Here is a 20,344-nt window from a genome sequence, read left to right on the forward strand (position 1 = left end):
GCCTGTTCGTGGGACTGTTGCTTCGGCCTAACAAAGAGCTGCCCTTGATGTAAGCACCGCATTTGTGCATCTGTGCCATCCATACCAGTCCGGCTGCACCTTATCCATCATGTCTGCCTGAACTGAAGCTTTATCCCCAAGCAGGAGCGCCCATCAAATCTTTTTCTTTCTCCAGTATATTCGAATATAGTTGATAATATTGGTTAAATTACAATAGTTAACTTTCGCACGATCGGTCATGTGACATTCTCTGCATGGGGTAACTTTTTTTACAGTCTATGGGGGTAACGCAGTTTCAGCTAACGTTAGTGTGTAGCCATGCCAGGGAAATGGGTGTAACATGGATTTTCTTCTTACTTTAAAGAGGTTGTAAACCCAAATTTTTATTTATTTTTATTTTTTTCAACCTGAAATAGAAACACATAATGAGCTAGTATGCATCGCATACTAGCTCATTATGCAATACTTGCCTTAGAATGAGCCCCCGCCGTGCTGCCCGCCTACCTCTATGATGGGCGACATGTTCAGTCGCCCGTCTTCTGGGATCGCTGCATCCGGCCATCTGATTTTCCGGAGCCGTGGTGGCGTCGCTCCTGCGCGCGTGAGCCGACGGTCACGGCACGGGGCTCTGAAGTAACGGCACCAGCGCCCGTCCCTTCAGAGCGCATGCGCCAGTGATGTCACTGGCTGCATGTAAGGTAAATATCTCTTAAACGGTACATGTTTGGGAGATATTTACAGTACCTATAGGTAAGCCTAATCCATAGGCTTACCTATAGGTAAAAGTTGCAGAGGAGGGTTTACTTCCTCTTTAACATGTATACATATACATTTCATGAAACGTTGGGTCATGAATATTTACTTGAAGTCTTGGAATTCTATTGGTAAAAATGTGTACGAACCCTGACTTTAAACCTATGCTAACATGGGATTTTAAAAATGCTATTTCACTTAGTGTATTTTTGTTTAAACTGATGTATTTTCTCCAATTGTAGTTTCCTATATTAAAAATTCCATTTATTTTTTATACAGGAAGAATGATGTAATGAATCTTTTGGAAAGTGCTGGTTTTTCACGCAGTAATCCGTACTACATTGTAAAACAGGGAAAGGTATGTTTTTTTTTTTTTTTTTTTGATGCCATTGTTCCATTTTTGTACTTTATCAAGCCAATGTAGAAAAATATTCATTAGACTGGCTTCTAGTAAGAAAATAGTTTGGTTTATTTTTTTCACAATATCCTGCCTTTTTTTTTTTTCTGTGATGTCTATTACTTTTCTCTTTTTTTATGTTTTTTTTCCTGATTTTTTTTTTTTTTTTTTTTTATTTATTAATGCTGAGAGAAATCTCAAACATTGCCCAAGTAATTTTAAAGTGGCTGTAGGAAACACAAATGTGGAAGCATTGATTGATAAAAGGGGCTGCAGTAGCAGTGATGTCTAGCATTCTTATGTAATGTGACTCCAATGTAGAAATGACTCCTAACCACTTCTGGACCGGAAGGATTTGCCCCCATAATGACCAGGCCATATTTTGCGATTCGGCACTGCATTACTTTAACGGAGAATTCCCCGGTCGTGCGAGGCTGTACCTAAATAAAATTGATGTCCTTTTTTCCCACAAAATAGAGCTTTCTTTTGGAGGTATTTGATCACCTGTGCGACCTTTCTATTTTTTGCTCTATAAACAAAAGCGTGACAATTATGGAAAAAAAAACTTTCCCTTTCTGCTATATAATATTCCCCCCCCCCCCCCAAAAAAGATGTAAAAATTTAAATTTGTTTAACATTTCAGGCCAATTTTTTCTGCTTGATTGGTTTGCGCAAAATCTATCGCATCTTCTAACTACGGGAAAGATTTATGTCATTTTTTTTTTTTGTTTGGTGTTTTTTTGCGGTACTGTGACATTGCGGCGGACAGATCGGACCCCTGACTGACATTTATGACACTTTCGGGGGGACCAGTAACATTACTACAGTAATCAGTGCTAAAAATATGCACTGTTACTGTATTAATGACACTGCCAGGGAAGGGGTTAACAGTGTGGGTGATCAAGGGGTTAAATGTGTACCTAGGGGCAGGTTTCTTAACTGTGGGGGCGTGGCTTTTGGTATGACCATAGAAACCTGTGATCCTATATAGAAGGATCACAGGGGCTCTGTGATCATTCCAGGGAGAAGAGCGGTCAGCTGTGTTTACAACAGCTGAGCATTCTCTCTCAGCAGGGATTGATCACGGGTGTCAGACGGCAATCGGAGCTGCCTGCCCCGTGCACCGGCTTCCCCCGTTGACGAGCGGGGGCGGGCCGCCGGTGGCATGCGCTCACCCCCTAGCTGCAATCGTGCGACCGATGTAGACCTACGTCTGTTTGCCTGGGAGAGCCACACTGCCGCAGTAAAAAGGCGGCATGTGGTCGGCAACCGGTTAAACCATGTCTCTAATCAATTCATATATCATGTCTGCAGTTTCTTGCTTACTCCTTTAGCATACCTGCACACTCTGGTCATCTCTTGTAGTGTTTGTATTCACTGACCATCTTCTCTTCCAGTCAGACAGCTTTCTATAGCATTTTATTTCCTCAGTATTATGTGTGCGCTTCTTGTGATGTCGGGCCGCATTTGAGGCCCACTGCATTAAGTAAGTTGACCAGAACAGATTTAAACTGATTGGGGAAGGTATGGCACTGCAAACCAATTGGGCTTTACTGCATTGCTCGGTGTTGTGAACTTAGTCATAGTATACCGCTTTTTTCCACTTTTAACTACAGGTAAGCCTGTAATAAGGCTTACCTGTAGGTACAATTAATATCTCCTAAACCAGCACGGTTTAGGAGATATTTGCACTGCATGCAGCCGCTCTGCAGCTCTCCGTCTGGCGGACCTTCAGCTTTCCTTGCTGGGAGCTTGCCGGAAAATTGACTAGCTCGTTATGTCTTTTGTCTTGCAGAGTTTTTTTTTTTTTTTTTTTTTTTTTTTTAGGTTTACAACCGCTTTAACATAGTCATTTTGTAGATTGGTGGAGAGAGCACGAAGAGAATCTTTAATGTTTTTTGCAGGCAATACCGTTTACAAGTTTATATGTTCACTGTGTTTATCTGTATGTTTACAACTGAAACATTTTGCATTCTGATTTGTTTCACAAATAAGGCTCCTATCACACGGACGGGGTGCGCCTGACGGAGTCCGTTCTGCTCAGCAGGGATCAATCCGCAGATCCCTGCTGAGCAGGCGGATGACAGCTCCGTCTCCGCTCTGTGTGCAGAGATGGAGCTGTCAGATCCCCGCTCTCCTCTATGGGGAGATCGGATGAGAACGGACCGCCTGTCTGTTCTTATCCGATCCTATCCGATCCTCCAGATGGATGGAAAATAGCGTGTCCATCCGTCCGGATTTCACAGACAGGATCGGATCGCATAGCCGCGGTTGTCAGCAGAGATGACATCCGCTGCTCCATAGGGCTGCATGGAGCATCCGATCCGGTCTGCCTGAAAAACTGAAAGGCGGATCGAATCGGAAAGCCATGTGAAAGGGGCCTAAGTGTTTCTCTTATCTGTAGCTTTAAAATTGTAGCTATTGGTTACATTATTCTCTGATCACTTGCCCTGCATACAGTCTTTTATTGAGTGGACATGGAGAGCGAAGTTGTAGGCAAATTTAAAAAATATCCATTTAAATGCATCTGATCTCTCTTATGGTCACTTTAAAACACCCGTCTCCTGTAACTGTGCTTTTATTAAATATGTTATTCATTTGTTAGCATATCTGTGAAGGAATTTGAAGAAAAACAAAATTATATTTAAAATTGAAGAAAAGCCTAATTATAACTATTCTTCAAAATGTTTTCTCTCCTTCTACCTTTCCTGCATAAAAAAAATCGATGTACTCTTATTTTTAACCCACTCCCTTCCGGTTATGTGTTCCTGCAGTTCCAGCTTCCCTGTGTCAGTGAACAGTTGCTGCAGGGGCAGAGGAGGGCATGCCGTCTTCGGCTGTGCCATGGGAGCCTTTGGGTAATGCCATGGCTCCCAGAATTCACAGCTGAGCATTCTTTTACACAGGGGAGCCAGATCTCCAGCATCATGTGACCAGATCAGAGTGCTTTAAAAATGGGTAGGTAGGAAAAGAGGGGAGGGAATGTTTAAATGGTTAGGCCAGGGGTCGGGAACCTTTTTGGCTGAGAGAGCCATGAACACCACATATTTTCAAATGTAATTCCGTGAGAGCCATACACTATATTTCAGGGTTCGGGAACCATTATTTAATCATATTCATGGGCCGCAGCTATACATTGAGTAGATGGAGCCGTGTGAAAGTGCCTGGAGTCTGGTCGGGAAGAGAGCAGAGCAGGCAGGTATGCAATGAGGCCGGAGTGGTGAAGCGCCTGCAGGCCTGCGAGTGATGGAGGCGAGTATAGGCCCTAAGAAAATGGCGGCCGGCCGCTGAATGGCCTCAGAAGTGGCTGTGAGAGGCAGCTCCCACGGGTCCCCGGGTGTCAGAGGGGAAGGAGATCGTGTCTGTCGGGGCACAGGGAGCGGATTGCCAAGGCCTTTAGATGCACAGCACACGAGCCGGCGGCAGTACCACGAGTAGGCCGCGGGGTCCGTTGCGTGGAAATCCGGTCACCCAGAGACGAACTGAGGGAAGCGGTGGGTAGCACAAAGTGTACCGTCGATGGGTGCAGAAATCTCCTTGGCACTGGGCATAGCTACGAGGATGGCGCTGGATTAAGTGGTAGACGCGGCGGAGCTCTGGGACTACACGTCCAGTGCGGCTCACGTCCGGACACGCCCCCCCTTTGTTAAAGATTTGTCTGCAAGCCAGATGCAGCCATCAAAAGAACCACGTCTGGCTCGCGAGCCATAGGTTCCCTACCCCTGAGTTAGGCTTTTCTTCTACTTTTAAATAAATATATAATAAGTAATATCTAGAACAGCATTTTTTAACATGGAGGAACCCTTGAAATAAGTTTCCCGGGGACCCCTGAAAATAAATCTACTCCCGATACATTAGCGTAGTGGTCTTTGGGAAGCATGTTCCTTACATTTGTTGCCAGTAGGAAAAAAGCTCCCCTGTAAAGCTAAAAAGATCATTGGTGTTGGTGGTTATCCAAGATTGCTCATCGTTCATGGAACCCATAGCAACCTCTTTGGAACCCTTGGGTTCCTCCAGAACTACAGCTGAGAAAGAGAGATTGATCTAAACTGTTTAGGGCCCCTTTCACGCAGGGTGTAAGCTGATTTGCTCAGTAGCAGACCCTTAAGCACCGTGCACAAGATCAGAATATCGTACATATTTCGCTTTTAAAACGATCGTACGATAATTGTTGGTATACCGCTGTCGTCCATAATTTCCGAAGGGACAAACGCGAAAATATTTTTCTTGTATGAAACCAGATCGTACGATTTTCATTTAATCAGTACTGTTTTAGTCTGAAAATGCAATACAAATATATCACGTCTGAATTTATTCTGCCGTACGAGAATTTTCATACTTTAGTTTCCTATTCGTTTTTGATATGGAAACTAGCATCCAAAAAAAAATGGATGATCGTTCCTCTGCTTAATCTCATCTTGTGTACTAGGTTTTAGGGATAAATGGATGATCTGATCAGGTCCTCTTTAAAAACTGACACAGACCTGATCGGATCGCCTGTGTGATAGGGGCCTAAGTTGTTTTGATATTTTGTAGATTTTGGTGTTAGTTTTGCTTCTTTGCTGTTCCAAATTTTACCTGTATTGTATTGTATTGTATTTTTTATTTGTAGATTTTTTTTTTTTTCTCTCCAGTGCCTGTTATTTCAGGCTAACACAGTGATTGACAAAGTGTACACCTTCTTGGGTGTCAACCTTGACACTGCACAGGGAAACTAAGTAGATTGGTTACCACATGTCCTTAGCCAAAGGTGCCTCTGACGGTATACTGTGTGTGGCATTGCCAAGCTGCTGGAACATGTTCAGTGTCACATGAATCAGTAATCTGAGAGGGTGATGGTCGCAAGACAAATTGTCCACTCAATTGAGGCTCTAAAAGTGTCTGCAACTGTTGACTCCAGCAGCAATTTTGGATAAGCTTATTAACATGTAGGTTTGCCAATAAAAAATGTTGTCTAACCTAATGTCTAACCATGAGTGAAAGAAAAGATTGTCATCATTCATATTCTTGGAAAAATGGCCAAGAAATCATAAATTCTGCCAGGGTATGTAAACTTATGAGCACAACTGTGTATCTGTGTGTGTGTGTGTATGTATGTATATGTGTATGTATGTATGTGTGTATATAATATACATACATACATACCTGACTTGCAGACATTTTGGGTGGCGGCAAATTGGTTGCTCTGCTTCTTTCAGATTAATCAGATGGCCACAGCTCCAGACTCTCAGCGTCTGAAACTGCTGCGGGAAGTAGCTGGGACTAGGGTTTACGATGAGAGGAAAGAAGAGAGTATCTCATTGATGAAGGAAACTGGTTAGTAAAGTCCCTTACTCAGCTTCTGTTAAGATTATATCAGATAGTCGCAAATCATTTTGATTTACTTCAGAGGGTAAACGTGAAAAGATCAATGAGCTACTGAAGTACATCGAAGAGCGACTACACACCCTAGAGGAAGAGAAGGAAGAACTGGCCCAATATCAGAAATGGGACAAAATGAGGAGAGCACTAGAGTATACTATCTACAACCAGGAGCTGAATGAAACCCGGGCCAAACTGGACGAGGCAAGTCTTCTAACACAATCACTAGCATTGCATTAGAACCATTATAGCCTTGCACATACACACCTTGTAACCTTTCAAAGCATTTATGCAACACTTTATTTCCTCCTTCTTTTTTTTTTTTTTTTTTTGTTTAGCTTTCTTCAAAGCGTGAGACTAGTGGTGAAAAATCAAGGCAGTTGAGAGATGCTCAACAAGATGCCAGAGATAAAATGGAGGTAAGTGTTTGATTTTCTGTTCAAAGCAAAGCAATCTTTCTGGTGACTTTCTAGTAGCAGTATTAATAACTTTTAAAGCTTTTAAAGGGTTACCCAGCCAGGCTTTGAGAGTCTGCTTGAAAATTTTCTGTTCATCAATATTTGTAAGTTGGCATTTAACCAAAGTAGAACGTAGGATGAAAAAGACAATCAAGATACAGTAGTTAAGAGAATTCATGTTACAACTTACTGGTGGAAAGATTAGATTTCTGCAGTATATGGCATGCCTGTAAAAGTCAAGACCCTAAGCGTACTTTCACACTGCTCTGTAGCAAAATTGCGTTTTTACCGCGATTTTGCTGTGTTTCAGATGCGTTTGCTGTGCGTTTTTGAGTTGCCTTCACCTGTGAAAAATGGACATGACCCAAAAACACAATCGTAGTGTGTTTTTTTTTTTTTTTTTTTTTTTAACACACTTTCCGTTCATTTCAATGGGAAGCTGCAGATATTGCTATCCTTTCTCAGCTATAATCTGCTGGGTTATGCAATGCCCTGGCATGCATAGCATTGCTTGGCCCATTCTTAAAATGCAATCAATATCTAAAACCTGCAGTAGCCTAGCCATTTCTCTCTGCTTGAAGCACAAGCGAGCACCATAATTTTTATTTTTTGTTTGTTTTTCAAGCAGGGATATAGCTTGGGTACAACCATACTGCTTTTTTATAAATCGGCCCCAAGACATTCCTTCTCGTCTGTTGGTGATACCCACACTTTGTAGCTATTGTCTTTAGGAGGCAGGCATTACATGTCTTGGTTTATATTCAAATATATGCTATGAGCCGAGTTAAAGTGAAAGTCCAGTCAAAACTAAGCTTAAACCTGCTCCCATCCCATTCTAAGCCCCACACTAGCTATCCTATACAGGAAAGATGCTTTTACTTACCTAATCTAAGGGCACTCTGGTCATGTGAGCGGCTCCCAGCTCTAGCTTCTGGACAGGTGACAATGGATGCCCCATAGTAAGTCTATAGTTGACGTCACCGCCTATGCTCTGCAGCCATTGTCACTGCTCTCTTCTCTCCCATGAAGCCGGTCACTGCGGAGATCACCTGACTGGACCGGAGCACCCACTTCAAGTGGATTGCACCAGGTTATTCATTAGGTTTCGAGACCATAATGAACAGTTGGGGTCTGTTGTTGTTCACTGACATTTGCCATAATAGCAGAAAGTTTAAGCTCCTTTCTGGAATAGAAATTCAGGCTTCTCAGGGCAAAAATTAAACCCCCCTCTCTCACCATCTGTGTTTATTTTTTTCCCCTTTACCGTTTTGAAGCATGTTTTACTCACCTAAGCCTGCTGTCTGGGCCCCTCCCCAGCACCTTACCCTGTGTAGGAGACAAGTATTCCAGAAGTGCAGATTTACTCACATCCTATGGTCTCCTCTCGATGTCACCACTGAAATTCCTCTTCTGGATCCTCAGAGGACCCCTACCTCTAGACAACCAATAGGAAGTTTCCATGTAGGGGTGGGCTCAGGCATGTTCAGATTGTACTTGCCAGTAAGCCGTCACAGTACACCACCAGGTAAGGGAGTGAGGCATTTCCCGGCCCACAGCTGCACATAGACATGCTGGCTATGATTGGCTGTGTGCATTAACTGCTCCCTAGTGGGTACGAGACAGACATGCCTGAGCCCATCATTCTTTCCATGTTATGCTAGCAGTGACTTTTATACCCAAAGACGGACCCTGCCTCCTGCAAACAAAAGAAAAAAAAAAAAAACAAAGACTTGGATTTGGAGTGTTGTCTGTGCATTCAATTTTGGGAGTTTGGCCTAGCACTGGCACATGTGGTTACTCACATGCTGCTCCAATATATGGAGCTGCAGGGGAAGCAAAGGAAAGAGGAGTATGTGTTGTTTAAATCTGTGGCGTGAGAATATTGTGTAATATGCTTTCCGATTAGGAAAACCCAGTTTATTTCTATATCATTAGGAAATTGAGCGTCAAGTGCGTGAGTTGAAATCAAAGATCTCTGGGATGAAGGAGGAGAAGGAGCAACTGAGCACAGAAAGGCAGGAGCAGATAAAACAGAGAACCAAACTGGAGCTGAAAGCCAAGGATCTACAGGATGAGCTAGCTGGGAACAGCGAGCAGAGGGTAACTATGGTTATTGACTGTGGAGGATAACTGGTCTGTCTACATACAGCAAGCTTTAAACTCTTTAACCTAAGGTGTTTTCTGATTTAGAAACGTCTACTAAAAGAGAGGCAGAAGTTACTGGAGAAGATTGAGGAGAAACAGAAGGAGCTGGCTGAAACTGAGCCCAAATTCAGCAGTGTGAAACAGAAAGAAGAAAGCGGCATTGCAAGGTGTGTTCAAGAGTGCTTACTTGCCATGTAGATGTCTCTTCCTGTCAGGTAGCTGGAGTATTTTTGAATCATTTAGTTATATTCTAATGTTCATATTGGAGAATTAGGATATATTACATGTTGTCTTTGGATTTGACCTTGTAAATGTATAGTAATATATGCGTATAATGGCACTCTTTCAAAACTGACTTTGAGCAAAATTCTGGAGACAGAGTGTGTGTGTGTGTGTGTGTGTGTGTGTGTGTGATATATATATATATATATATATATATATATATATATAGATAGAGAGATATATATATATATATATATATATATATATATATATATATATATATAGATAGATAGAGAGAGATATATATATAGATAGAGAGAGAGATTATATATATATATATATATATATATATATATATCTCTCTCTCTATCTATATATATATATCTCTCTCTATCTATATATATATATATATATAGATAGAGAGAGATATATATATATAGATAGAGAGAGAGATATATATATATATATATATATATATATATATATATATATATATATATATATATATATATATATATATATATATATATTAATATAATATAATATAATATAATATATTATGTGTGTGTATATAAACAAAGTGCAATCTGTACAATAAATATCCATCCTTTTTGTCAGGCAAATCTTTTTTTTTTTCTCTTTCGTTCATTAAGGGACATAGGCTCCAGAATATTCTTGACCATTGGTTATGCTGCACCCTACAGTAGTAAGACACTAGGCAGAAAAAGGCTTTACCACCCCTATGGGGCAGTCCCAGGGGGGTATACTCCCAATTTCTGCTGTAGGCATTCAGTTTTTTTTTTTTTTCTGCCTAGTCAGAAGAACCTAGTTCCTTGCTGGGATCTCTGGTCCTAGCATTTTCTTCCTTTTTTAAACAGATTTTTTTCCTCATTTTCTGTTCCTGTGAGAACTACAATCAACTGCTGGACTGGGCGACGGAGTGGATATTCTAGATCCCTATGGTCTCCCCAGTCTGACCAGCAAGCGCGGCCCAACCTCCGCTCCGACCTAGGTCGGTCGCGACATAGCCCCACTGGACAGGGGCTGGCCTGCGAGTTAAACGTCTTGCAAGGACGTACACAAACCTGGTCACGGCCTGAGTCGCAGCGTGCCTCTGACCCACAGCACCCCCATTCCGATGGTGCGGTGGTCTGCCTGGAGTGGTTCCCACCCAGTTCCGCAGTATGGTGAGTAATGTCCCCGCTCTCCCCCTTGCGGGTTTTGGGGTGGATGTGGGATCCCCAGGTTCCTTCCTTCTCCCCAGCCTCTCTAGGGTCACCGTGGGTCTTCCATACCCCCTCCCTGGAGGTTCTGAACTGGCTTTTGCCATATGCCCTGAAGGGGGTTTTCCTTTGGTGCTGCTGCTAACCGGTTTCTCCAGGCGCACACCAGGGGCTACCACAGGGTCCTTCGTCATCCTGGGGCGTTAATGACCTGGGCAGGGGGGTCCCAAGGGCTCCCGGCTGTTGTGTTGGGCTGGGGGAGCGGATGGCTTCACATCCGTGGGTCCGCGCCGCAAGTGGCCGAACCCGGCCAAAAATTTAGGCCGCGGCTTTGTGGCCTACCGGCTGGATGCAGTTTGGGGTGGCCCCAGTGAGAGTGGCTGGAGCCACCACCCTCCGTTTAGGCATCCGCCCTCTTCCCCTGTTCCTGGGCAGTCGGCAGGCTTCGCACCCAGGCGGTGGGGCGCCCTCAGAAATTTGGGCCATGGATTGCGGCCAGTTGGGTCTTGTGGCCGAGTGGGCGCCTCCAGGGAGGGGGTGGGTGGTGGTTGACCCCCGGTGAGTGTTCTGTGGCTACCTGCCTCCCCTTGGCTGGGATCTGTGCAGCTTAGCCTCCACCAAAATTTAGGCTGCAGCCTACTAGGCCATGCGGCCAGCTCTGCGCCTTCTATGCGCGCGGGGGTGGGGGGTGGGGGTGGGCACCTTTTATATGATGACAGTATGCCACCATTTTGCCTAGGGCACCCCCCCTTTAGTGCTGCGGACCCTCTGGGTACCTTGCATGCGCGTCCGTGTCAAGGAGGCCATTTATTTGCTTGAGGGCATCCATGGAGGGGCTCAGAGGGCAACCCCTTTTTTTTTTTTTTTGTTTTTTCGTGAGGTCCAGTAGGTGGTCCATTTGTGGGCCCTGGGTCGGCGTCCCCTTGCGGGATCGCACTCTGTGACCCTCACCTGCCTGTTTTGGGTCTATGGAACAATCCTGATTGTTAGGTTTCAGGGTGAGCTTAGTATGTTGCGACCCTACTGGGTCTACTTCGTGTGCTCTGATAGTGAGGATGTTTCCTCTTCTACTTGCAATGGCGCTGGTGGATGCACTGATTGTATCGGTGTGGGCAACTTTAAAAATTAGAGGATGCTGCTGCGTCGGAGGTGCCGGTGTCCTTTGGTACCCGCAGCTCCCCAAAAGTGGCAAAGGTGTCCTTTTTCCGCCTACTTGACGAAATTGTCGCAGGTCAGTGACCTCAACGCATTATGTCGCTGTCTTAAGCTTTTTTTGCTAGACTGTATCCCTCTGAAGAGTCCCTGTTTTAAAAAAGTGGACAGTCCCACCTGTGGTAGGGTTTCAGGCCGAATGACTCCACTTTAAGTCCGGTGGAGGAGTCTCCGGCTTTTAAAGACCCCCTTTGACGGGAGAGCCGAGACTTTGGTCCACCACATGTTGCGTGTATCCGGTTTGGTCCTTGGCCGGTGTTCACCATAGCATTGGTGTCCCAGACTTTAACGGAGTGGGCAACGCTTTTGCCCCAGGATCTGGAAGTGGGAACAGCTTCCCCCTGCGCTTGCAAACTGGCAGACCAGTTGGTCTACGGGTTGCAGTTTTGTCTGTGGTGCCTCTCTGGATGCGGCTCCCATGGTTTCTAGGCTGTCCGTGACAGCAGTGTTCCTTCGGTGCATAATATGGCTGAAATGCTGGTCTGCGGACCAGTCTTCCAAGACGGCCTTATCTGTTCTCCCCTTTTTGGGGTATGGCCTGTTGGGATCTTCCTGGATGATATCCTTAAGGGTCTTACAGGCTGGAAGAGTACTCTTCTTTCACAGGCTGCCAGGGGCGAGGAGTCTCGTTACAGAGAGCGGGTTCTTCCAGACCTACAGACATGCCCTCTTCTGCCTAAAGGGTCACCTTCACCCGTGTCTGAGGTGGGGGGACATCTTTTCTTCTTTCTGCACCCATGGACCTTCCTGATTCAAGACAAATGGGTCCACGAGCTGATCTGGTCTGGCTACAAGATCGGTTTTCGGTCTTCTCCAGCGAGGTTCTTTTCTTCCAATCTGCGTTTGTCCCAAGACCGCCTGCGAAGTCTCTTCGGGGTGGTGCAAGCCTTTCTACTACAAGGGGTGATTGTTCCGGTTCCAAAATCAGTAAGTTTTCAAGGTTTATAGTTCCCAGGAAGGAATGCAAGGTATGTCAAATCCTGAATCTCAAGGTTTTGAACTGCTTGTGCAGGTACAAAAGTTCAGAACGGGGTCCATACGTACAGTAGTGGCATCCCTACATCAAGGACTTTTACCTTACCTGGCAGTGTCCAGACTACCATCCAACGTACTGGCACTTCGGGCGCTCAGACTTTTTCTGGTCCATTGAACAGGTTGTCTTCAGGGGTGTCCGGTACGGATTCAATCGGCAATGCCACAGCTGTGGCATATGTCAAACACCAAGGGGGCACAAACAGTGTCCTTGCGGCTCTAAACGTAGACGGCATCCTAAGGTGGGTGGGGCGTTTTCGTTCCAGTTCTCTCTGCCGTGCGTATTCTGAGGGGTGGAAAATTAGCAGGCGGATTACCTCAGTCGACAGGCCTTGGACCACATGGAGTGGTCTCTTCATCCAAAGGGGCTTTCACCAGCTGTGTCTCCAGTTGGGTACTCCCAAAGTGAACCTGTTGGCTCCACCTATGCGGTCTCCGTTGCCTCCGTGGGATCTCAATTTGGTTCGGTCGGTTCCTCAGAAACCACCTTTTGAAAATATTTGCGAGATTCCTCTGCTCACATTGTCCCAGAAGGTAGCCTTTTTGGTGGCAATTACTTCCGCACACAGCCGGTGTCCGAGCTGGCAGCCTTGTCTTGTCGTTCACCTTCTCTGGTGGTTCACAGAGATAAAGTGGTGCTTTTCCCTTGTCAGTCGTTCCTTCCTAAGATTGTCTCTGGTTTCCATCTGAATGAAGACATTGTGTTGCTTTCCCTGTGTCCTAAGCCCCTCAGCATCCTTAGGAGCTTGCCTTGCTTTCTCTGGATGTGGTTCAGGAGATCCGGGTGTTTCTGGCAGCAACCGAGTCGTTTAGGAAATCGCTCGCTTTTTGTGGTTACAGCTGGACCTCGCAAAGGGTTGGCTGCGTCTGCCGCGACCATTTCCACAGGGATCAGCCAAACGGTAGTGCAGGCCTAATCGATGAAGGGTCAGATTCCCTTTTTCCCTGTTAAGGCACATTCTATGTGGGCGTTTAGTGCTTCCTGGGCCTTCCGCCATCAGGCGTCAGTGATGCAGGTTTGCAAGGCAACCACTTTCACATAATTCTACAAAGTAGATGTGTTGGCATCTGCGGATGCTGCTTTTGACCACAAGGTTTTGCAGGCCGCTGTTTGAGAGGACTTGGTCCTCTTTGAGGGTGTATTTGTTTTTTTTCAGGTGAGCTCAAGTTGTTCCTGGTTGGCTAGTTTTAGCCTTTGGGAATTTTTCTGCTGCGTTTTTCCCACCCCTCGTCTTGACACTACTATGAGACGTCCCAATGGTCAAGAAGATTCTGGATCTGTGTCTGTCAATGAGCGCAAGAGGAAATTGGATTTTTGTCTTACCATAAAATCCTTTTTTCTGATCTTCCTTGACGGACACAGCACCCACCCCTCTATTGAGTTGGGCTATTTTTCTTCTGACACTGCTTGCAACAAAACTGAATGCCTATAGCAGGAAGTGGGCGTATACCTCCTGGGACTGCCCCATAGGTGTGGTAAAGCTTTATTTTCCTGCCTAGTGTCCCACTCTGTAGGGGGCAGCATACCCAATGGTCAAGAAGATTCTCGAGCGGTGTCTGTCAATGAACATCAGAGAAAAATAATTTTACCGTAAGACAAAAATTAAATTTTTCCCAACTTCCTAATTCCATCAAAAATTGTCCTTTATTACACTTCTGTTAATGCAAGTGTTTGTTTTTTAAAATGTGCTTCAATACTTCATTTTTTTTTTTTTTTTAAGTAAGCTTTATTTGTAAAGAAAACTTCAACTAACTGTTTTGACTCTGTTTTTTTCCCACTAATTGCAGCTTTGCAGTGCTTTTACACATGTTGCATTACCATTGTGCTTTTAGAAAAAAAAAGCAGGACATGTTCCTTTTTATTTATTTTTTTTATTTTTTGCACAGAGTAGCGCACATTAGTGCAACACGCTAGTGTGAGCTGTTACTATTGTATCCAATGTATATGTGTTGATCTAGGTTAATCAGCGCCAGCCAGCATATCTGATATGAATGGACCCCAAACTACAATTTCAGCAAATATTAAAAGTACAGTATTACTAAGGGTGACTTTTTTTTTTTTTTTTTTTTTTAATAGAGCAGTAAGTGATTGAAATCCCTGTCCGATTTCTATTGCCTTTTGTGTCCTTTTTAGGGAGATTTATTCTCTCTATTTATCCTGATTATCTGTGTCACGGGTAATGAGAATGGGGGGTAAATCCCACCAGACTGTAAGTAGATGAGAAATCTTCCTTTTGAAGATACGTGTTGCTTTACGGCTGTTGAAGAGGGGATATCCCTCACATTGGAGAGAGATCCTCACTGACTGTTAAGTATTGAGGATGGGAAGTGAGGGGAATTACTCTGAGAGGCAGATGGCAAAAAACAAACAAACCTGACAGCGGTTTTAACCCCCCCCCCCCCCCCCACTCTAACCAAAATGGAAAAATACAAAGGTTTACTTTAGATATGCTTTTAAATTGGTTGTAAACCCTCTCATATACCCAGTAAAGTGACTGGCCTCAGGTGATACACAGAGATGAAACAAATTCTCATGCGTATTTTTGCATGTCTCTACCTTTTCCCGCAGATTCTTTGACAATTCTTTTACTTTCCCCATAACTCAGAATCCAGAAACGTCAGTGCAGCACTGGATGAAAGGTGCAAGGGTCTGTCAGGAGTCCATAAACTCATTGACCTTTTATTCACATACTAATTGCAAGCAAGCAGATCACAGGGGAGGATGGGTTACCTTTTAATAGACATTCAAACCCCTTTGTGTCAACTTGTGTGCATGTTATTAGGCCAAAATCACCAGGGTATGTAAACTTTTGATCAGGGTCATTTGGGTAGTTTCTGTTGTCATTATGATTTTAAAAAGAGTAAGCACAGTTGGTTGATAATAAATGGCTTCAGCCAAACACTAACCACGAGTGAAAGAAGAAAAGTTTGTGTTATCATTCATATTCTTGGAAAAATGGCCAAGAAATCGTCAATTCTGCCAGGGTATGTAAATTTATGAGCACAACTGTGTATGCTGCACCCCAGTAGGATGGCCACTTGGCTAATGTAATTTTATTTTCCCAGTAAACTAAGGATTCAATTTTAGTTTAGTGCCTTGTTGAATTCCTGATGCAGGTATAACTGCCCGAATGTGTCTATTTAAAAGCCTAGTAATTACCTAGTAAGTAGGCTAGAGGAGTGGAAAGCCAAGAACATGTAGACTGCATAGTGGTGTCACCTTCCAGGTTATATAAAGTGGTTGAGGTGTGATGAATCACAAAAATGATTTAAAAGAATTACAGGTGTTTTTACTATTTCATGTTACATATGTGTTTTACGGTCTGTCAGGAATTCTGATTTAATGTTTTTTTAAACTTGCTTTAGACTGGCTCAAGCTACACAGGAGAGGACTGACCTGTATGCCAAGCAAGGGCGTGGTAGCCAGTTCACCTCTAAAGAAGAGAGAGATAAGTGGATTAAGAAAGAGCTCAAGTCTTTAGACCAGGCCATTAATGACAAGAAACGCCAGATTGCAGCCATAAACAAAGATCTAGAAGATACTGAAGCAAATAAGGAGAAAAATCTTGAGCAGTACACTGTAAGTATGCTTTGGACTGACACGGTTTCCTTTTGAATGTAAAAAATAGTGAGTTTTTAGTTATCGGAAACAATGGAGGTTTTTATTTTTATAAAGCTGCTCTTCATACATATACTGAGCAGTACGTGATATATGGAAACATGTTGGTTAAATATCTGCATTATGAAGCAGCATATCCTTAAAATTTGAAAAGCACTGACTGCAATATAATTCAAGGTCTTCTCAAATTGCCTGGATCCTCTCCCTCTTTACAGCTCACCTACTGTGTTAGTATGTCTGAAATGTATCTTAAAAAAAAAAAAAAAAAGTTCAATTTATACTTGCCTCGTATTGTGTTCTACTTTTCTGGTCATGACGTCAGTCCATTGAAAAAGCCTAGTATTGCTAGATTCCTGCTGCTCTGTGTTTCCCAGGATTTATCCTGAAAGAGATTGGCATCTTCCCCTTCTAGACCATGCAGGCAGAAAGACTGGGATGAGGTAGTGTAAAATGTGTTTCTTTACAGGTACATTTTTACATGTACTAATAGTAGGTAGTTTGTGAAAGGGGGGAACTGAACAGTGTAGGCAGACCTTGCATTCTACTGCAAGGTCTGCTTTAAAGTACAGCTGTGACCAAGCTATAGACATTCAAATATCTACATATTCTTAAACTGTAAATCAGCGTTTCTCAACCTTTTTTTCAGTTAAGGCTCCCTTTTTAAATTTATGGACAGTCCTGAGGCACCCCATTCTAAAATGTAAAAACGATTCTAAAAGTTTTACATTATGCAGCAACATCCACATGTAGGACACCCAACTTAAGAGGTGATTTATTCTTCCAAAACAAATACTTTTGCATACTGACTAATATACCTTAGTTTCTCTTCTCCCTAAATTTCTCTCCATCAGTCAGCTAATGTTACCCCATTGAGAGAGGAGGGTCAAACAAGAATGCTGTGGAGGCAACAGACATCCTCATCAACTGATGACATCATTGGTTGTTAGGATGCCAGTGTCTAGAAAGTCCTAATGGTGCATAATAAAACCCATGGCTTTGTGTAACTAAAAGGCAGGCATGATCCACCTGCTGGATTGTATACAATTTTTGATCAGTTTTTTGACCTTTTGCCAAGGCACCCCTGAAGAAATCTCAAGGCACCCTGGTTGAAAAGGGCTGTTGTAAACTGAACTTTAAAATAAACAAGCCCTCCCTGACATATGTAGCTGCAGGCATTGTAGAGTTTATTTGTCCCAAAATATGCAGTAGAAGCACTTTCAGCTGCTCAGTTCCTGAATGCTGACCTTTTTTCATTGATTCGCTTGGGATCTTTGGGGATAAATTGCATTACGACCACTAGATTCTGTAATATAGGAAGCTGAGATGTTATGCAAATCTTGAAGTTTCATTTTTAAAAGTGAAAATCAGTTTTGTTCCTTCACTGTATTTTTAGCATCTCTATTGGTTCTTTTAAAGAGGTTGTACACTCGTTTAAAATTTTTTTTTTTTTTTTTTTTTACAACCTGCAAGAGAAACGCATAATGAGCTAGTATGCATCGCATACTAGCTCATTATGAAATACTTGCCTTAGAACGAGCCCCCGCCGTGCCGCTCACTCACCTGTATGACGAGCGACATGTTTAGTCGCCCGTCTTCCGGGATCGCGGCATCCGGCCATCTGGTTGGCCGGAGCCGCGGTGACCTCACTCCCGCGCATGCGCGGGAGCCGACGGTCACGGCACGGGGCTCTGAAGGAACGGCACGATCAGCCGTTCCTTCAGAGCGCATGCGCCAGTGACGTCACTGGCTGCATTAAAGGTAAATATCTCCTAAACGGTACATGTTTAGGAGATATTTACAGTACCTATAGGTAAGCCTTATCATAGGCTTACCTATAGGTACAACTTCCCGAGGAGGGTTTACTTCCTCTTTAAGGAGTATCAACATCATTTCCGGGTCCTTTTGGAAACCCTCAGGGGACAAATAGCAAAGGATCTGTGCGGTGGTTGCTGAGTAAGGATAGTCCACAGCTGTTCGACCATGCTGCTAAGCAGCAGACTAATTTCTGATGAGGTGGCATCGCTCGCTAGAGTTGTTTGTTTTCCAGTGTATGCCTTTATAGGGGAACACATGCACAGTATTGTCAGCAGCATTGGGCAGGGTTTAATTTGCATTCGGTTGTATTGCTATGTCCCAGCTGATCCTGGTTAAACCTGCCTGCCCTATTAGGTCAGCTCCATGGTTGGCGTGCTCACAACAGACTATTTCTGCACACCAATGAGAGGGGGTGGTTGGTACAGTCCTGTTCTGTACAGAAGTGGCAACCATCCCAACGTAAAACTGGCCTTTGCAGCAAGGTGCACATGGAAGAGCAATGCACATCACAATCAAACAAAGAATTACCCAGCACACTTGCCAGACTGCAAAACAACCAAATTTGCCGTCTAACAGTTTACCTTCAAAGCAGAGGGTTTTGTTTCCACACATTTGCAAATATATGTGCAAGCCGCAGTGCCCACACCAAGGGACCTCTGTATATACTGCGGTCCTAACTCTAAATTTCCAGAGCCTCCATAGTAGGAGCACATTTAGGAATGGATAGATTTGAGGGCAGGTGTGCCTGGAGGGAGCCCACCCCTCCCTAAAGGCACAGGGATGCAAGTGACGCCAGGCGAGAGCAGAGTGGCAGCGAAGGCATCCATTGCGTCCCTGCATCCAATTCATCCAATTGGGTGGGCTCCCTCCAGGCTTACCTTCCCTTAATCTATCCATTTTTATATGTGCTCCTACTATGAAGGCACTGGAAATTTAGAGTTGGGACTGCAGTATAAACAGAGGTCCCTTGGCGTGGGCAACTGTGTCTTTTTTTTATATTTGTTGCGTTTTCCAGCGGAGGAATATTTACCCGTAAACAGAGAGATGGCATATTATAACCCTTTGCTTTTAGCGTAAACTGTTAGACAGGGCCAATTTAGTTGTTTTGCAGGCTGGCTAGTATGTGTGCTGGGAAATCCTTTGTGTACAGTTCTGTACCTTCCTTGTAGGCACACCCATAAATTAGGTTTCAAACTGGGGTGTTGCTGACAACCAACAGAAACAAAAGAAAAAATGTAATTTTATTGAACAGATCAGAACAGGACAAATTGCTAGATTAATGTTGTTCTCTGGGGTACTCCACAATGATTTAGAAATGATTGTGAGATTTCTTTAACATGACAATAAATGGCTTTATCTGTAAATGGAAAAGAGGCCAAGCTCAACTTTTACAGGAAAAGGATTTTTTTTTTTTTTTACACAAACATTTCCAAGAAGAGTACAAACAAGATAAACCTACATTTTATGTATTATTCAGATTGAACACTAACCTGCTTATGCAGACTGTCTAGGCTGAATTGGCTATACAGCTATTCTGATGCTTCTCTTGCTCATTTGAGCACAGTGAGGCATATGCCTTTCTAACAGGCTTGACACCAAGAATGTTCTTTCCAAACGGTGCCCTCCCTATCTGTTATGCATAGTTTAGCTTTTAAGGGACCCCTTTTTACCAGACAATTTCAGCAAAAATCTCATAAACATGCATACCATAAATTAAAGTGGCTGTAAACCCACTTTAAAGACTTTTACCTATAGGTAACCTTATATTATGGCTTGCCTATTAGGTAAGCTTATATTAAGGCTTGCCTATAGGTACTATAAATATCTCCTAAACATGCACCGTTAAGGAGATATTTACAGTGCATGCAGCCGATGCGCTCTGAAGGAACGGCCACCTGTGCCGTTCCTTCAGAGCCCAGTGCTGTAAACGGCGGCTCCCGTGCGCATGCGCGAGAGTAATGTAATCGCACCTCCGGCCAATCAAATGGCCAGAGGACACGATCCAGGAAGCAGGAGGGCCGAACATGTAGGTCGTCCTGTCGGCACTGCGGGGGCTTCGTTTTTGGGTAAGTACTTCATAATGAGCTAGTATGCAATCCATACTAGC

At 43.8% G+C, this 20,344-nt stretch overlaps 1 protein-coding gene across 1 annotated transcript in view; it reads left to right on the forward strand.

Annotated features, from left to right (window-relative positions):
• SMC3 (structural maintenance of chromosomes 3) overlaps positions 1-20,344 on the forward strand; it is a 118,259-nt gene that overhangs the window by 29,570 nt on the left and 68,345 nt on the right. Inside the window, exons 7-13 of the mRNA XM_082269120.1 lie at positions 1,033-1,111; positions 6,349-6,466; positions 6,540-6,715; positions 6,850-6,930; positions 8,905-9,069; positions 9,160-9,281; positions 16,170-16,383. Coding sequence (XP_082125246.1) covers positions 1,033-1,111; positions 6,349-6,466; positions 6,540-6,715; positions 6,850-6,930; positions 8,905-9,069; positions 9,160-9,281; positions 16,170-16,383 — 955 coding nt within the window. The remainder of the gene's footprint in view (positions 1-1,032; positions 1,112-6,348; positions 6,467-6,539; positions 6,716-6,849; positions 6,931-8,904; positions 9,070-9,159; positions 9,282-16,169; positions 16,384-20,344) is intronic.

The sequence above is a fragment of the Pelophylax lessonae genome (assembly GCF_965119305.1).
Source record: "Pelophylax lessonae genome assembly, chromosome: 9".
Taxonomy (NCBI): Eukaryota; Metazoa; Chordata; class Amphibia; order Anura; family Ranidae; genus Pelophylax; species Pelophylax lessonae.